Raw genomic sequence first — 17,885 nt, 5'->3', positions numbered from 1 at the left:
ATGGCTCAGTGGGCAAAGGCACTTGCCACCAAGCTTGACGACCTAAGTTTGATCCTTGGGACCTCCATGGCAGGAGAAAACTAAGTCTCACAAGTTATCTATGCCTGGCATGGTGGTACATGTTTTTAATCCGCAGAAATCAGGAGACAGAGGCAGGAGAACCTCTGTGAGTTGAGGACAAACTAGTGTACACAAACCAACCAGGGCTACACAGTGAGACACTGTCTCAAAACATAACAAAAATGATAAGATAAAAACAAATGACCAGGTGGCAGTGGCACACACCTTTAATCCCAGCAGAGCCAGGCAGATCTCTGTGAGTTCGAGGCCAGCCTGGTCTACAGCTCAAGATCCATCACAGGCACCAAAACTACACAGAGAAACCCTGTCTTGAAAAAAACAAAAACAAAAACAAACAAACAAATGGTCCTCTGACCGCCACATACACAAAACAAAACAAAACAAAAATAAATAAATATAATAAAAGATGTAAAAAAGTTCATGTCTGCTATCTCTGCCTTTTCATTCCTTTTGAGCAAATGTAGAACATGGCTCATCATTTTCAGTACCCCTCACCTTGGCCTGTTTTCCTTGGTACCCCAGATTTAAACCTACCTCAAACTCTCCTCTCTCCCTGATGGAGAGGGAAACTCCAGTCAGTCATTTTGAGTGAACCTTGTCTGCATGAGATGACTGTACTCCCCAAGTATCCCTGAGTTGAAACAGGGCTCAAGGGTCAGAGAATCACCAACTTGACTTCTGCACCCACCCTATCCGTACACTGAGACCCTGGGTCTTCTCCACACAGTGGCATGCGCCGTGAAGACCCCACGCATGTGCTGCAGGCCTCAGCCCCATGGGCAAGGGCCACACACAATTCCCCATCAGTTTGCACAACCAGACAGCACAGCCTCTAAGGGTAGCGCCCAGGAGGACCCACTTGCCAACCTGAGTTCAAGGTCCGCCCCTTGAACAGCTGCTCTGAGATGAGGCGCTGTGTATTTGGCTTTGGCCACCTTGTTTGTGCTCAGGTGTCCTCACACTTACTGGAACTTTCCTGTGGATACATCATCGTCCATTCCTACCTTCATCGAGAGGTTTCTGGGTGATGTTTCTTATCTAGAGCTTTATTCTAGTCCATTGCAGCACCGAGCTAAATCACGCACCTCAGACACAGGTTGAGTGTCCTGACACACGTGGAGGCCAGGCATGCCTTTCCTCCATCTCTCCTTCACCTTCGCTTTTGAGATAAAGACCCTAACCTGACCAGACTCACTGACCAGTGAGCACTGGAACCCCCGTCTGTTCCACAGTTCTAGGATTATGGTGTCACATGTCAGTGCCCCAACTTTTATGTAGGTGCTGGGACCTGACCTCAGGTCAGGTGCTTACATTTGCACAGCGAGCCGTCTACCCACCAAGCCATCTCACCAACTCACAGCTAACATTTTAATATAAAGAGTACAAGTGAGAGCAGCCAGATGAAGAAACAGCTGGATCAGAGAGGCCCCAAACATAGTTTCCCATCCTCTCTCAGGGAGTTGGCCTGCTACCCTCCAGCACATTTGTGTCACCAAGCAGGATCTCCGTTAAGTCTTTCTAGGGGTTACATTGCTGGGGGTCATGCTGGAATCACCAGTCTCAGACCAGAATCTCATACCTAACGCACATTCTCTGGGAGGTCACATTGGGGTCCAGTGGCCACCACCCCCACCCTCTAGTCACACAGCTAGCCTTTGCCTCGCCACAAACTTGGGTATAGGCCTGGGTCTCCTTGGTTACAAAGACAAAGACATTTCCATTACTTGACAAGTCCCAAAGATCTAGTTGCTTCCAGGGTCCAGGAACAAAGGCTAGTCAAATCTGTGGCTTGGCATTTAGTTATTTACTTATTTGTTTGTTTAGAGACAGCGTCTCTTTGTAATCCAAGCTAGCCTAGAACTTCCTGTGTTACCAAGCTGGCTTCAAACTCTTGACCCATTCCTGTTTCCGCTTCCCAGGTATACCATCATACCCAGCTTTCAAATTCTTTATAATACAATAAAGGTACAAAGAATTCAGAGTATAACATGTACCCTCACTTTAGTATTTGAGACAGGGTCTCACTGTATAGCCCTGGCTGGCCTTGAACTCACAGGGATCCATCTGCATCTGCCTCTCAAGGCTGAGACTAAAGGTGTGCACCACCCCACCTAACTTACCTAATGTTATACACTTTTCTGCTTTGTTATTGTTGTTGTTTGTGCTGTGCTGCTTTGCTGTTTAAAGGACGCATTGCTAAAAACAAGGCCCTAAAGACTTACCCTTTGTTTTCTCTTTCGAGTTCCACCTTTTATGTCTTAAGTTGTCCATCCATTTTGAGTTGATTTTTGCATGTGAAATGAGATGGCTACCACATTGTTAGTGAACTGTTTTCCCACTTTGAGTTGCCTTCAAGCCCGGTCCAAAGCCCATTAGTCATAGAAGTAGGGGCTTCTCACCTTTTTCTTCTTTAACCTAGTCTACTGGTCAGTGTTTTGATTACTATAGCTCCATAGTAAGCTCTAAAATCGCTAAGTGTGTCATATTTCTCTTGTTTAATTTTTAGTTTTTGAGGTAGGGTTTCATATAGCCCAGGCTGCCATCAAACCCAGTATGTAGCCAGTATTGGCCTTGAACTCATGAGCCTCCAGCCTCCCAATGCTGGGATTGCACATGTATACCACACACCCAGCTCCTACTCTGTGAGATTTGCTTTGGCTGTTCTAGGTCCCTTCCATAAGGGTGTGAAGTTTAGCCTTTCCTTTTGGTTTACGAACTGCAGCTTGCACTGACTCTGGGTCACTTTAGGAGGTTCTGTGGCCTGAGACCTTCTGGCCAAGCACCTAGGGAATCTTCCTGTTTGTTTTGGTCTCTAACTTCAGTCAGCAAAGCGTCTCGTTTCCTGTGCATGTGTCGCCCCTTTTGCTAGGCTGCTCTTTCGTTCTCTAGGACAATGTCACAAGCAGAATGATTTCCTCAGCTTCCTTTTCCAGTCCTTTGCTGCTGCTCTAGCGGGCTACAGGTTGGTGTCATGTTGGTCCTGTGCTGAGCTCATTGCTCAGACCTGTTCACGTTTGGAGCTGAGTCTTAGGTTTTCTGCAGTCAGATAACAAACACCATCTACACACTGGAGTCTTTCTGTGCGTCCTTCCCAAAACTGTTCGATTTTTTTTCCTTTCCTGCTCCACTATTTAGAAATTTTTATTTTTATTTTGTATATGAATGTTTGCCCACATGTGTCTGTGGTACCATGTTCATGCTCCATTCCCGCAGAGGCCGGAAGAGGGCATCTGATCCCCTGGAACTGGAATTACAGACAGTTGTGAGCCAATCTGTGGGTGCTGGGAATTGAACCTGGGTCCTCTGGAAGAACAGTTAGTGCTCTTAACCACTGCACCATCTCTTCAGTCCCCCTTTTCCACTATTTTGACCTCCAGGATGTGGGCACTCTGTTGGTAGATGCTACTTGTGAACCCCAGTTGCTCTCTTGAGGAAGGTCTTCTATTCTGTTTCTGAACATTGAATCGGGAGGGCATGTCAGATTCTGTTGATGCCCTTCCTTTGTCAGTGGAAGGTCTTTGCAGTATGCTACTAACGTGGGAAGTCATTGGTTCCCTCACACCAAGTCCCCTGGTCTCTGCGAGCTTCCCATATGGATTCAGTTTGTTTCCTGGGCTGTGTTTTCGTTTTCTGTCGTCTTTAAGAATTTACTAATTTCCTCTCGTTGGTTGCTTCAGAGCTGCTGTTTAACTTGTATATATCTATGAATGTTATGGATTTCCAAATTTCTGCTTTGATTCCACTGTGGTCAGAGAAGAAACTTATTATTTCAGTCACTGTACATTTAATGAGATCCGTTCCCTGGCATATGATGTATGCTGGAGAAAGTCACTGAAGCATGGGGTATTCTGCTTCGTTCTGAAAATCCTGGGAATCCAGAAGTGAACTCTGTTCCCATGCTAATTAGCCCTCTGCTGGCCAGTAGCCACAGTCACTAGAGTAGCTTCAGGGTGGGACTGGTTACCGAAAAGGGCAAAGCTGGAATGTGAGGACCCTCAGCCTTACCCCAAAAGAAGGGCTGAAGATTGAGTGCATCACCAGTGGCCAGTGGTTTAATCACCCCATATAATGAAGCCTCTACAATATCCCCAGAGGTCTTTTCAGACATCTTTCCAATAGACATCTTCCTGGACAATTGGAGGACCTAAGGGCGAGTGCCCACAGAGGGCATGGAAGCCCTACCCTGACCTTCTGCATTTCTTTGTCTGTATCCTTGGTAATTATCCTCATGATGAGCCAGCCAACATAAGTTAGTGTTCTCTCAAGTTCTGAGAAGACTAGTACAAGCCAAGGGGGTGTGGGGTGTGTGGGGTTGCAGGAACCCTGACATAACTTCTGGTCATCAGGAAGGGTGGCACACCTGGTCATCAGGGGAAGGTTTACATCTGGCACTCTCCAGGAAGTAGATATCAGAGCTGAATTAGAGGACACACTGCTGAGAAATGACTGCTTGCCAAAGGGGAGAGGTCCCCAGACTCTCGGTGTTAAGGGGGTGCTGTTAGTACAGAGAGGCTGACTTGCTCCTCCCCAGACTCTCGGGCTGGGGTGTTGTTATAGTCCACCGAAGCCCTGCATTCCCTCAAGTGACCCCTTTTAATTAATTTGTCACAGTAGGTAACAGGTGAGAAGTAGCTTTGGTCTTGGCCGGGAAGCAGGTCTTGGGTTTTGATGCCATTAAATCACGTCAGATGAATAAGAGATGAACAAGCTTAAGGGCTGTCTGTCCTCCCATCTGTGTGCAGTGTGGAGGCAGCACATGCAGAGATGGGGAAGTGTAATGACTCCATCCTTGACGTATAACTCATTGTGTTGGGTATTCTGGTTGTCACTGTCCTGTCATACAGCAGGGCTGTACCAGAAAGTTTGGATAAGAACAGATGGTGCCCTGAGGAGCAGTGTGAGGCATCCACATTGCTGAGAACCCGGGGAGCCATGCCTCAGTACATCTTCCCCAGGCCTCCTGTTTTGTGGAGTGGAGATACTTCTTTCTGCAACATTTGACTCACTTGGAGGTCACCTATGACTGAGTTGTGTAGCAGTGGTCTGGGCCAGCCTTGGATCTGTGTACTCAAGCATCATGGCTGGCCCTCAAGTGAGAACAGCTATTTGTCACTGGCAGCCAGCCGCCAGATGTGGTTCAAGGCCCACAGATCCCTGAAGGCCTGAGCTCAGCCACTCTGCTGTCTCTCAGTTGCCCCAGAAGTGGCACAAGCAAGGCCTGCGCACCATGGTATGGGGGAGACCATGAGACCGGAGCCTCCCACCCACCCTCCCTGCCAGCCCCAGACCACCAGGAGCCCCTCGGAATGCAGCCACTGGGACATGAGACTAGGGTGGTCTGTGGGCTTTGTGTGTGATGGATTGCAGCAGAGCATGCTCCTGTAGCCCCTAGGGCTTCCCTGTTGTGAAAGCCAACTTTCCCCCCTTTACCTTCTCCACAGCATGTTAATGGCTCAACTGGAAGAACTGCTCAGAGTTGCAGACAGCTTGATTTATCCCAGCTCTGTTCTTAAATGGTTGCTAATTTCTCACTGTAGGAAAATTCACAGTTTCTGGGTGAGTCAGTGTAAGAAGAGTGGGGAGCAGCCAGCCTCGCTCATACTAACTGTAGGTGCTCACATTCATACCCCAGACCCTAGAATCGTATGACAAGGCGGAGCAGAGCATCTTTTCCGAGATCCTATGTGAAGCTAGCAGCCAGTGTGCTGCAACACGTGTGGGCACACAGAGTGTGTCCCAAGCTAGGCTGTCTTGACAGCACAGCTCCACATCACGAGGCCAAGACCCCTTGAGAGTGTGTGTGTGGGCACAGCCAGTGCATCTAAACTGCCTCAATCAGCTCTGGTTCCATAATGTGCTGTCTTTATGGACAGGGTAGGAATGGCAAGGAGGCTGAGGTCTCTCTGTATGACACTGCTGCCAGCCAGGACTGTGTTGGTGTGCTTGTCTCAAGTCCAGGCAGCTTTGTGCAGATAGACCATCTGTCATCACGGACCACTGAGCTGTGAGCCCTTGTCCAGAGCAGCCTTGAGGACCCATGGGGCTTTCCAGGCCAGCAAGGTGGAGAGCCCTCCTCAAGGAGTCCCTAGGAATGGCCCATTTGTGATTGTCCTAGGAACAGTGTGTGTGTGTGTGTGTGTGTGTGTGTGTGTGTGTGTGTGGGGGGGGGGTTGGCTTTTTCCCCTCATCTTATATGTCCCTCTCTACTTCCTGTCTGGTTCCTGCCTGAGCCACCTGAACTGTTCCATTCCCTTCTCCTGCCATAGACACTGAGAGGAGCTGATGTGACTCACGGACAGTGGCACTTGCTGCTGATGGCTGTGTTGCATCCGTGACTTCCCTGAGAGAAGAGCCCTCAATTTTCCAGACTTTCCTGGACACATGCCTGCACAGACTTACGTGTCTTGCCTGTCCAGCATGGGCTGAGCATTTGCAGTTAGGTAGTCTGCACAGGTGAAGCCGCCTGGTTACTGTGTTGTTTGTTACATATTAGGAACTTGTGGGAACGTCCATTTGAGGCTGGTCTTTGACTCATAGCCAGAGAGGGCTCATCAAGGGGCCCCCTGGGTACGTCAGAGACTGGCAGCACTGTGTGCTGATGACTAGACAGCTTGTCATCCTGGGCCACAGAGGGAACAACTGTTTTTAAGGTTTGGCCAGACTTCATGAGCTCCATTCTTTCCATCCCCTGTTATATGGAATGTGCGTGGTGCTATTTAATTACTTCAATCCCTCTCTTTTAAAAAAAAAAAAAAAAAAAAAAGGCTACCAATATTGTAAGGTATTAGTGCTGGGAAGGTTAGCTCTGTGACTTTCCTTGTCTGCAGACCTAGAAGCTGTTGGATGTCTTTTCAGTATGGGCAGTATTAATTAATTCCAAGTGCATTTTGGCAGACAGGCCAAGGGGTCTTAGCGGGCTATTTGGAATGAGTTCTATTTTTAAGACTTAAAAAATGGTGAGACTTTTTCCAAATCAAACATTAAATAGCAACCAGCCTTTATTTTGAGTATTTGTACAGTAAAATGCTGAAACTTGGATAGGCAATCAGCTGTTTGGGCCACAGATTATTATATGTGAATATTCTTTTGACTATTAGGCAAAGGTCACAGAATACACAGTCTTGCCTACACCCCTCACCTACCCCCACCCACCCCCACCCACCCAGCTTTGGGAAGGTCTCATGTAGTTGAGGCTGGCCTAGTCAAGATGACCTTGAATTTCTGGTCTTCTGACTTCCACCTCCCAAGTGCTGAGATTACAGGCCGACACCACCACAGCCGGTTTATATAATTCTGGGGTGAGCTACATCCTCAGCCCACACATAATCTTTCTTTTCCTTCTCACTGTGCACAAGGCAGAAGCAATTGACTTAGCTTTACAGGAAGATGACAGTGGAAATGTAAGTCTCACAGACTGTCATAGAGGTGGTCTTTGTGGACATAAGGTCCTGTGACCCTTCCTCCTGTTTCCTACGGCTGGTATTCATGTTTGTCCTGGCTGAGATGTCTGTCCAGCCTCACATTCACACTGGCATCCAGGACTTCTGTATTGTGTGTATTATCTTAACCAGTCTCGACTTTTGTTCACTCTCTTTTTGAAGTGTATTCTGGCTGTATTCACTCTTCACTCACTATGTGGTCATTTAAGAATGCATGTTTCGTTGGGGATTTAGCTCAGTGGTAGAGCGCTTGCCTAGCAAGTGCAAGGCCCTGGGTTCAATCCTCAGCTAAAAAAAAAAGAAAAAAGAATGCATGTTTCTTCCTGCACTCCAGCTTTCTGGCCACTCCGGGCTGGGAGGGCTGCTTAGGCTGTGCAGACCAGCATCCAGGAGTGACTGCCTCCTCCAGGCCCAGATGAGATCCTTGCTTGGTTTTCAGGAACATGTGATTTCTCACAGTGCCCTGGTGATGTGACTGAATCATCCCCCTGTGGCAGTTAATGCCAAGCTAGTGGTTATGTCTCTTGTAAGCTAGCTCAGTCTGGATCCATTGAGCCCCAGAATTCATGGTCAGTGCTCAGCTTTTCTGGACCTTATTTAAAAAGAGTTTGAGATTTAAAAAAAAAAAAAAAAAAGAACAGTTCCTAAAATTAAGTTCTATGCGTTGCATTGGAAAGGGATCCCATACCTCAAGCTTTTGTTTAGGATCATCAAGAATGAAAAAGTAAAGGACAGGAAACAAAACTGAAAGTGTACTTTAATCATATATTTTTAGTTTTCATGCAAGCATGTGGATGTAGTAATAAAATCCAGCTCACATGGGCTGAACATCCCTTTTCTGAAGCACGCAGGACCCTACTGGTTTGGGATTATTTAGGAGTTTGAAATATTTCTCAGACATGAGATAGCCTCAGACTGGGACCCAGTCTAAACATGAAATTCACTGTCTCATGTGTACCTTGGACACATACCTGAAGAAGATCTCAGACAATAGTTACAGTGTACCTGCATTTTGGAGGTTTTGTTTTATATTTTATTTTTGTTGTTTTGAGATAGGGTTTTGTGTAATCAAGGCTGGACACAAACTCTGTATGTCGCTGAGACTGGCCTTGAACTCCTGATATTCTTGCCTCCACCTTCCAAGTGCTGGGATTGCAGATGTGCCCCTCCATGCCTGATTAGTGTGCCTGCATTTTGATGTGGCCTATGTGAGCTCAGATGTGGTGGCCTTAGGGTAGTGTCACATCAGCTCAGAAAGACTCAGATTTGGAATTTTGGGGGTAAGGATGCCAACTTGTCACACAAATGTGATGAGTAATGATTAAGTCACAGTCAGCTTTCATTTTCTTCTTTAATTCTCTTCTTTCCCACAAGCACTGTTCATCTTAGACGCAAACAAGACAAACTGTACCTCCTAAGTAAACCAATGGCCGGTGTGCTACAGGATCCACACATGCCTGGCTGGAAGCTGGGGTGCCCAAAGTTCTGGCAGGACCTGGATCCTGGTTCCAAAGAGGTCACAGTCTAAAACATTTCTATTTCAGACCATGGCACGTATACCTGCAGGACAAGGGTGCTGTCCGAGAATTACATTATCAGCTTATCACAGTATATTTACACCCTCTGCAAAGACATGTGCTTGTATGGGACCCATGTGTACACAGGCCTGGAGACTGTAGAGAAGCATGGCCAGGGCTTGTGTATGGCCTGACTGTGAAGGCTGGGGGGCTTGTCAGATGACAGACAGAGTGACAGACAAGTAGGTGGCAGGTGAGAGTGGAATGTGGCCTGGAGAGAGGGTGGGACGGGGTGTTGGGGTTCATTTCCTTGTTTTTCTTTGTTGTATAGGAGATGGAAAAGACCTACTGCCTAATGTCATCGCCCATCTCCAGGGCTCACTGACCCACAGTATGATCTCCAGAGCTTGAGCCAGCTTTGGGGGAACAGATCTAGAACTGCAGAGAGCATGCTCAGTCTTGTGATGAAGTGTTCACGGGGAGACACAGGCTGGCTCACTCTGTCACAGTCTCCCTGCATGCTTTGGAGTAGCCTGTCTTTAGAGGAGCTCCTGAGGCCCATCGGTGACCCCAGTACAGGGCCTTTGTCGTTTGCAGTTTATTGTGTGGTTGGCTTATATGACTCTAGCTGCTGGGAAAGGAGTTAGGCCTTGCTGTCCTGGCTTCTCCTGCTTGTGTGTTGATAGTCAAATGCACAGCTCTTGGCCCAGTCTCCAAGCTGGTGGAAATGCCAGCCTATGAGCAAAGGTGCCTTTGTGAACTAGAACTGAGCACTTAGTGTGTGACCGGAGGTACCAGCTAGTGCCGATAGAGCAGTTTGGGCCACCTGAGGTGTAGGGGGGGGGGCTCTGCCAGACCCTCAGAGGACACTTTCATGTGTGTCCTCAGGTAGGGGTCAGGGTCGGTCTTAGGATGTAATGCAGTCACTAGATAGACTTTGGGGGCCTCTTAAGTCCCCACTCAGCCCATCCCTGACATAAGCAGCTGTGGGGAGATAGTGATTGTGTCCAAGATGTCCTGATGACTCAGGTTTAGCGAGAAATCCAAGGGAGTCTGCTTAAGGGGTAGAATGAATTTATTAGGACATAGATTGGAAAAGACAACTCACTAAACAGAATAGGTGAATTGTCACAGGGTCCTAGAAGGCTGAGGTCCTGTCCCCACCATCCAAGCCCAGGAGGGAGAGGGAGAGAAGAGAGAGAGCAGCCTACATGCCTCTCAGGTCTTAAGGGTAGCCTGGAGGCCATGCCCCAGGAGCTGCTACTTAAAGGTTCTAGGTGGAGAGGTATCCACTCCACTCGGCCTCCTCAGTCCCTCTTCCTTGGCCCACTGTGATGTGAGGCTTCCTCTGGAAGGAGGTGTTCACAGTCATCCCAAGTGGTGGGCGTTGTTTTCTTTAGTAAGTTTTCCCTTTTCCTGTCAGCTTGGAAATATTAGCTGCTTGACCCAGCTTCCCGAGAACATAGAGCAACCATGGTGTGAGGAGCTCAGAACTGCAGTAAAATAAAACTGCCTGAAGTATGACGTGGATCACTGATGTGAGTGTAGACAGAAGCTAAGGGAGATGGGCCTCCCAAACTGTCTGGCCTGCAGTGGTCTGTTGCTTTTTCCAGTGGCCCTGTGGGCACGCATACCTGTCCTAGACCATCAGTGTCCTCTGCACCACCTACCTGAGGTAAGGATGGCCAGCCTTGTAGTTTTGAAGTGGCCTTGTGTTGTATAGCCTACAAATTATAGGTACTTGGCACTTAATAATGAGGATGCATTTACAGAGGAACCTTGTGAGGGGCCTTGAACATCACCAACATCTGGTGACTTATCCAGGTCTGAATGCTTGGGTCCCTTGCTGGTATGAGAGTTGTGAGCACAGCTGCACACAGCTGCTGCAGCATGACAAACACACTGCTGTACCAAGTTCAAGGTTCACTCCAATATTTGTCTAGTGGCGTGAGCCATGTAGCCTGGTGACTCTGTTAGCCCAGGTCCACAATGGTTTCACTCAGCACTTTCTGGGATGGTCACGTACACTTACCGATGGTGGGCAGCTGCATCCTGGGACCACAGGGTGAAGGCTAGTGCTGAGGCCAAGCCCAGACAGCAGGTCTGTAGGCTGTGTGCTCCTGACTCAGAAAACAGTATCCCTTTGGTTACATCAGGCTTTTGCTAGTGTGCTAAGGATGGAAACAGTGTATGCTTGTCATTTCTGCTTCTCCCAGATCCTGAGCAAGCTGAAGGGACTGGCGTTGGACACAGAGGCCGAGCTCGAGCGCCAGGACGAGGCTCTGGATGGCATCACTGTAGCTGTGGACCAGGCAACCCTGACTGTGGACAAGCATAACCGGCGTATGAGAAAGCTGATGTAGTGGGGCAAGCTTCAGAACGGCCATCCCTGGCATGGCTCTCCTGATCCTGCTGTTGATAGCCCTGTGTCCTTTCAACTGGAACCTGGGGGGCCATTCTTGGTGCTGGGAACTGCACCTTGCTAGGATAGGCCACCAAGAGGCCATGGCTGCATGAGTGTGATGTGTTTTCCAGGTGCCCTCAGCATGTGGGCCAAGTCCTGTTCAGGTAAGGATGGCCACCACAGCATAGCCATCCTTCCTGTCCTCACTGAGACCCCAGCTTTGTGCTACAACTGTGGGGCCATGACCCACGTTACCGTGCACAAGTCACATCATATTGTCATCTTTTCACCATTTTTGCCAAACAGTAAAGAAAATGTCAGTCATTCTGAGGGAGGTATGAGTACCTGGTCTAACTCTACCATTCACTTGCTGCAGACATTGGTTAAGATGCTGCTGTAGGCCCCAGCCCAGCACCTTCTCGTGGTCATCAGTTAGAGGTCTATAGAGTGAGTCCTAGTGGCTGTATGTGTGTATTAGAACAGGGTGTTTATTGGGTTGCTTACATCGTAGGGGCTGGGTCCAGGCAACTGTGGCTGCCCAAGCCAAGAATCTGGACCCCAGCAGCCCCAGTGCTGAAGGCTTGGAAGCTCCTGAATCTCTGGTATAGGTTCTGCATTAAAAGGTCAAAGATTATGGAGGCTGGTGTCAGTGGAGGAGGGCCCCAGCCATGTACTCTCAGAGAGCGGGGGGGGGGGGGGGGCTACACTCAGCACACACTGCTTCCTCCCCCTCCTATTTAGGCTGCACACAATCGGGGAAGCCCCCTTTCCCTAGTCACTGCCCCTCTGGAAGCACACTCCCCTCCACCAGACACACAGGCATGTCTTACCACTCCTAGACATCTCTTAATCTAGTAAGTTGATGACCAGGACCAGTCTACTGGCCTTGCCCTGGCAGAGCCTTTTCTCGCCACGTGTGTGGTACCTGGCTAAAGCCCTTAGTGCAGGCCATCCCCGGCACAAATGCCTGCACAGCAGATGCCTCTGCTGCTACCCACAATGGAAACAGTGCCGATTTCCCAGGGTTCTGACCCAGGCTACTCAGAAGTGTGACCGGGTGCTGGTATTAGAAATGGCCCAGGCTGTCATCTCTTTCCCTTTGCTCAATCTTGTGTGTTTTCAGTGGGGCTCTCACTTTCTGCTAGCAGCCACCTCCACAAGCCCGTCACAATGGGCCACTAGGACTCACGCTTGGGCTTGTCTATTTGTGTGGAGGAGGATGTCCTGTGGGTCGGGTTATATTTTGGTTTTTTTTTTGAGACAGGTTCTCACTCTAGTCCAAGCTGGCCTCAGACTTGAGCAATCCTCCTGCCTCAGCCTTCCAAGTGCCAGGATCATAGGTATGTGCCACCTCAGCTGGCCCCCTCACGTATTTAGTGAACACAAGGTCACTGGTGTGTGGAGATGTCTGTCTGCAGTCTGTGGTGGTCAGATCAGGCAGGGACCATTTCCACCTCAAGCATGTATTAGTTCTGTGTGTTGCAGCCTCTGTGCCCTCCCTTCACATGGATGTGAACACAGTGAACTGCCAGGCACTGTAGTCCCCCCCACCACGTGTCTGGAGTATTGGGCATGCTCCTCCTGCCTACCTGTCCTTCGGCCCCCATTGTCCATCCTTCCTCCCTCTGCTCTCCCTCTCCTTCCACTCAGTGCTCCTTGAGACTTGTCTTTCTGTGCCTGCTCATTTCATTTATCCATGCTGTTGCAAATGATAGAATTCCATTTTTCATCACTGAGTACTGAGCGTGTTCTATATTTTATGGTGTGTATTTCTGTTAGTGCCAAGATCCCAACTCAGGACCTTATACAGGTTAGGCAAGCACTTTCCAGAGATTCATCCCTAGCCCTTGGCTTTTTGAGACTAGGTCTCACTGTGTATCCCTAGCTGGCTTCTCACTTGAGATCTTCCCGCCTTCTGCCTCTTGGGTGTTGGGATTATAGGCCTGTGTCCTACACCCAACGCCTGCTACATTTTCTTTATCCATTCATACCACAAGACTTCACTCACATGGAAGCTGGAAACGCTGACCTCATTGAAGCAAAGAAAAGCATAGTAATTACTAGAGGCAGGGCATAAGAGAGGCGGGCAGCGAAGTGGGTACAGAATTAAAGTCAGACAAGCAGTACGCTCTGGTATTCTTATGTAGAGAGACTAGCGTGAGCAATGGGCTTGTTTCAGAACAGCTGGAAGAGAGTTCTCACCTCTTGATTGATGGATACCTAGGGATATGGATATGCCTAGGGATGTGATCTGATAGTTACCCACTGTGGGCGTGTGCCAAGGTATCACACTGTACCCTATAAGTAGGTACAATTACTGTGTTGATTAAAAACAAGGCAGAGGGACTGGAGTAATAATAGGTCGGTAGTTAAGAACACTGACTGTTCTTACAGAAGACATGGGTTTGATTCCCAGCACCCATGTCATGGCTAACACCCTCCTGTAATCCCAGGTTCAAGTGATCTGATATCTTCTTTTGACCTCCGTGGGCACCAGACACACACTTAGTGAACAGACATACATTGAGACAAAACATCATACACGAAAAATAAAAATAAATACAAATTAAAAAAAAGATAGAGTTCAGATGGTGATGTGTGGAGACATGTGGCTTTCATAAGAGGTTTTCTTCGGGGATCCACCCAGCCACACACCCAGCCACACATTTCAAATGGAAAGAGCACCGCCCGGCAGCTCCTTAAGACATGTTCTAACACTTTGAGAAACTGATCCCTGTACAGCAGTTGCTGAGATTTGTATGGTCTGTAAATTGAAGTATTGCCCAAGCCCAGGGCCACAAGGGACCTCCATGAAGGCCTGAGGTGGTGTCCCTACCACAGGCTGGATGAGCAGGTGGGTACCACTGGAAGGATGCTTAGGTCGTAGGCACCTTCCAGTAGTTGCTGTGGATTTCCACATCTGTGTGTCCTTAAGCTCCAGGAGCCTCCTCAGACCTGATTCTGCTGGGGAGGTTCTTTCCCCTGGCCTTCTGAGCAGAAAAGGCCATCGTTGCTCACTCTCCACCCAGAGGACTTCTCAGCCTCCTCCCCACCACAGGGCTCCTGGACAGACTAACAAGGTTTGGGATAGGAAGATTAGTGGTCAGGTTCTGCTGGGGAGTGAGTGGGTGACTGTTCCAGGGAAGCCTCCTGTGGGAGGCAGTGTTTGAGCAGATACCGAATCTACAGGAACCTGCACAGTGGGAAGATCTCCCAGGTGAAACTGTGGCATGGGGGAGGGCTCCCCTCAAGGGCTCTGAAGAAGACCCAGATCACACAGTGTGGTAATACTTGTTTTGTTTGCTTTAAAAAAAAAAAAAAATCTTCCTTTTTGCGTCTCAATTCCTTAGGTCTCACTGTGTGACCCTAGTGGCCTGGAACTCACCATGTAGACCAGGCTGTCCTCTAACTCATAGAGATCCTCCTGCCTCAGCCTCCTGAGTACTGGGTGGGATTAAAGGCATGCGCCACCACGCCTGGCTTAGTTCAATACTTTATTGTGCTTGCGGAGACCTCCACCAGACAGGGTCTCTTTATGTAGCCCAGACTGGCCAAACTCAGAATTCTGCCTCACTCTTGTGAGTGCTGGGAACACAGGTGTGTTACTACCAACTGTCGGCTTTTGGTAGAAGATGGAGAGATGTTCACCAGGCCCCAGAGCTTTCAGGATCTTCTTGAGGGCACTTCCCTGTAGACCTGTGAGACCCATAGGCAACCCAGGAGGAACCTATGTGCAGAGCAGGGCAAGACTACCAGCATGAGATGGAGACACTCAGATATGATACGTGGGATTACCTTGTGTACCCCGTCTTTCCAGTCAGTGTACCCCACACATACACTACCTAGTGGCTGCAGCGAGGGCCCAGAGCACACAAGGAGAAGCTGACTCCAGAGTAGGAAGATGGAAAGTCTTCTCCACAGGGGAAGGCACAGGGATTGTTGGAGTGGGGGACACTACCAGACACAACAAACTTGGATTGCAAGGAGACACCATCAACTAACGCCCTCCCTGCCAGAAGCTGCAGCACACTGTCAGCAGCACACAGCACACAGTGAGTGGGAAACACCTGCGTGTCCATCCACACCCCATTTGACGTCTGACTCAGAATGGAGAGTTCAGCCCTGCTGGCGTCTCACTGCCTGCAGGACACATACCTTCCTGGGTGACTCTCATCCCTTGCCAAAAGCCAAGTGAGGATGGTGCCGGCTCTTCCTGCCACTGTCCTCTCCCAGCCACACTGCAGGCTGGGCTCTCCTCCGTCCCTGACCCCTCCTCACTGAAGTCTCCAGAAGCTGGTTATCTGATTCTTCTTCCTAACAAACTCTCAGGACAGTGCCGCTGGGTGAGAACCAAGTCTTCCAACACATGAGCCCACAGAGGACATTTTATATACACACCAGAGCATCAGATAGACAAAATGTAGTCATTAGCAATAGCCCCGCCTTGTTCTCAGACACACTCAGAGATAGAGGTCAGAAACTCTACCAAAAAAAGAAAAAAGGCAGAGAAAGCATAAATGTAAATGAAATAATTTTTTTTTCATGTTACACTGTCAGGTAAGTTTACAAAAATAAATGATCTACCATATCTGCGTGTGTGTGAAGATACATAGAATACATAGATAAATAAATGACGGTGGTGTGTCAAGATACATAGAATACATAGATAAATAAATGATGGTGGTACAAAAGATGGGTAGAAGGAATTAAAATCTTTTGTAATTTTTAAAAATTTGTTTATTTTTTGGGCTGGAGAGATGGCTCAGAGGTTAAGAGCACCAACTGCTCTTCTAGAGGTCCTGAGTTCAATTCCCAGCAAGCACATGGTGGCTCACAACCATCCATAATGAGATCTGGTGCCCTCTTCTGGTCATACATGCTGTATACATAATAAATAAATAAATCTTTAAAAAAATTGTTTATTTTTTGTGTAATGTTTGCGTGCATGCATGTATGTCTGTGCACCATGTGCATGCCTGGTGCCAACAGATGTCAGAGGGGGGTGTTGGATTCCCTGGGACTGGAGTTACAAATAGTTATGAACTGAGAATCAAACCTGGGTCCTCTGGAAGAGCAGCCAATTCTCTTAACTACTGAGCCATCTCTCCGTCTCCCTGTCCCCATTTTTGAGACAGGGTCTCACTGTGTAGCTGTGACTGGCCTGGAACTTGCTATGTATAACATGCTGCTCTTGCATTCCCAGAGATCTACCTGCCTTTGGCTTCTGAGTGATGAAATTAAAAGAATTTGTCCTACATCCAGCTTGTAATTATTTTTTTCATAATTTATTTAATCTTCGACAATATCATATATATATTGATATATATATATTCCCTCCTCCTTTTCTCCCCAGACCTTTCATGTCTTCCACCTTCATGGTTGTGTGTGTGTGCGTGTGTGTGTGTGTGTGTGTGTGTGTGTGTGTGTGTGTGTGTGCATGAGAGAGAGAGAGATTGAGATTGAGATTGAGATTGACTGGGGTGTGGACAACGTACTAACAGCCATACTCCTGAAGAAAATTGACCTCCCTAGCAGCCATCAATTGTCAGCAGTTCTCAGGAGTGGACTTCACAAGCCTCTTCACCATTCCTGCTGGAGTTTGTCTGGCTTGATTTTGTGCAGGTGTCCGTCCATAGATGCTCTGAGTACATGAGTCCCGTGACCATGTGGTGTCCACCTCACCGGTCTCTAACCTATGGCTCTCACAACCTCTCGGCCCTTTTTCTGCAGTGGTCCCTGAGCCTTGGGGAATGGAGAGTTGACACAGACATCCCATTTGTAGTTGAGTACCCAAGGTCACTTATTTTTGACCAGTTAGGACTCTGTATTAACTAACTAATTAACTCTGCTCCAGCCCACAGCAGCACTAATCTGTAGATATAAACATAAATATTTAGAAGGCAGTTTGACAACATGAGTATTTAACACAACAGCAATGGGTTCCCATCCTAGGGCCTGTGACCTCTCCAGCCACGGGCTTTGGACTGGCTAACCCCGGCTATCACACGGCTATGCGCCAATGGGCACATCTTGTCTGCAGGTCAATAGCGTACTTCATTGCTGGGTAAGACCATTGATTCTTTTTCACCTTCAACAGCCCAGGAACCTTCTGGCACAATGAAGACTAGCTAGTAGGGAAGACTTTCTGGTCAGTTCCAGATTTATTTGTCTGTGTCCTTCAGCCAAAGCGTGTGGTGTTTCCAGCATTAGGGTTTTATCTTCTAGTTATGGTGGGCAGCTGCCCTGGTTTCCTTTGTTGCTGTGATAAAATGCCCTGATAAAAAAGCATTTATGAGTGCTGGAGAGATGGCTCAGTGGTTAAGAGTACTGGCTGCTCTTCCAGAGGACCCATGTTCAATTCCCAGCACCCACACGGCAGCTCACAACTGTCTGCAACTCCAGGTCCAGGGGATCTGGTATCCTCACACACATGCAGGCAAAATA

General features: G+C 48.3%; 1 protein-coding gene across 3 annotated transcripts in view; it reads left to right on the top strand.

The window, feature by feature from the left end:
• The window catches only part of Snap47 (synaptosome associated protein 47), a 50,612-nt gene extending 38,837 nt beyond the window's left edge, over positions 1-11,775 (top strand). For all 3 annotated transcript variants that reach the window (XM_036197490.1, XM_036197488.1, XM_036197489.1), the window contains one exon: positions 11,254-11,775. In XM_036197490.1, coding sequence (XP_036053383.1) covers positions 11,254-11,400 — 147 coding nt within the window. In that variant the 3' untranslated portion in view covers positions 11,401-11,775. The remainder of the gene's footprint in view (positions 1-11,253) is intronic.
• The last annotated feature ends 6,110 nt before the right edge of the window (positions 11,776-17,885 follow it).

This window comes from Onychomys torridus, chromosome 8 (assembly GCF_903995425.1).
Source record: "Onychomys torridus chromosome 8, mOncTor1.1, whole genome shotgun sequence".
NCBI lineage: Eukaryota > Metazoa > Chordata > Mammalia > Rodentia > Cricetidae > Onychomys > Onychomys torridus.
Note: the sequence above shows the minus strand (reverse complement) of the source record. Positions and strands in the feature narration are given on the sequence as shown.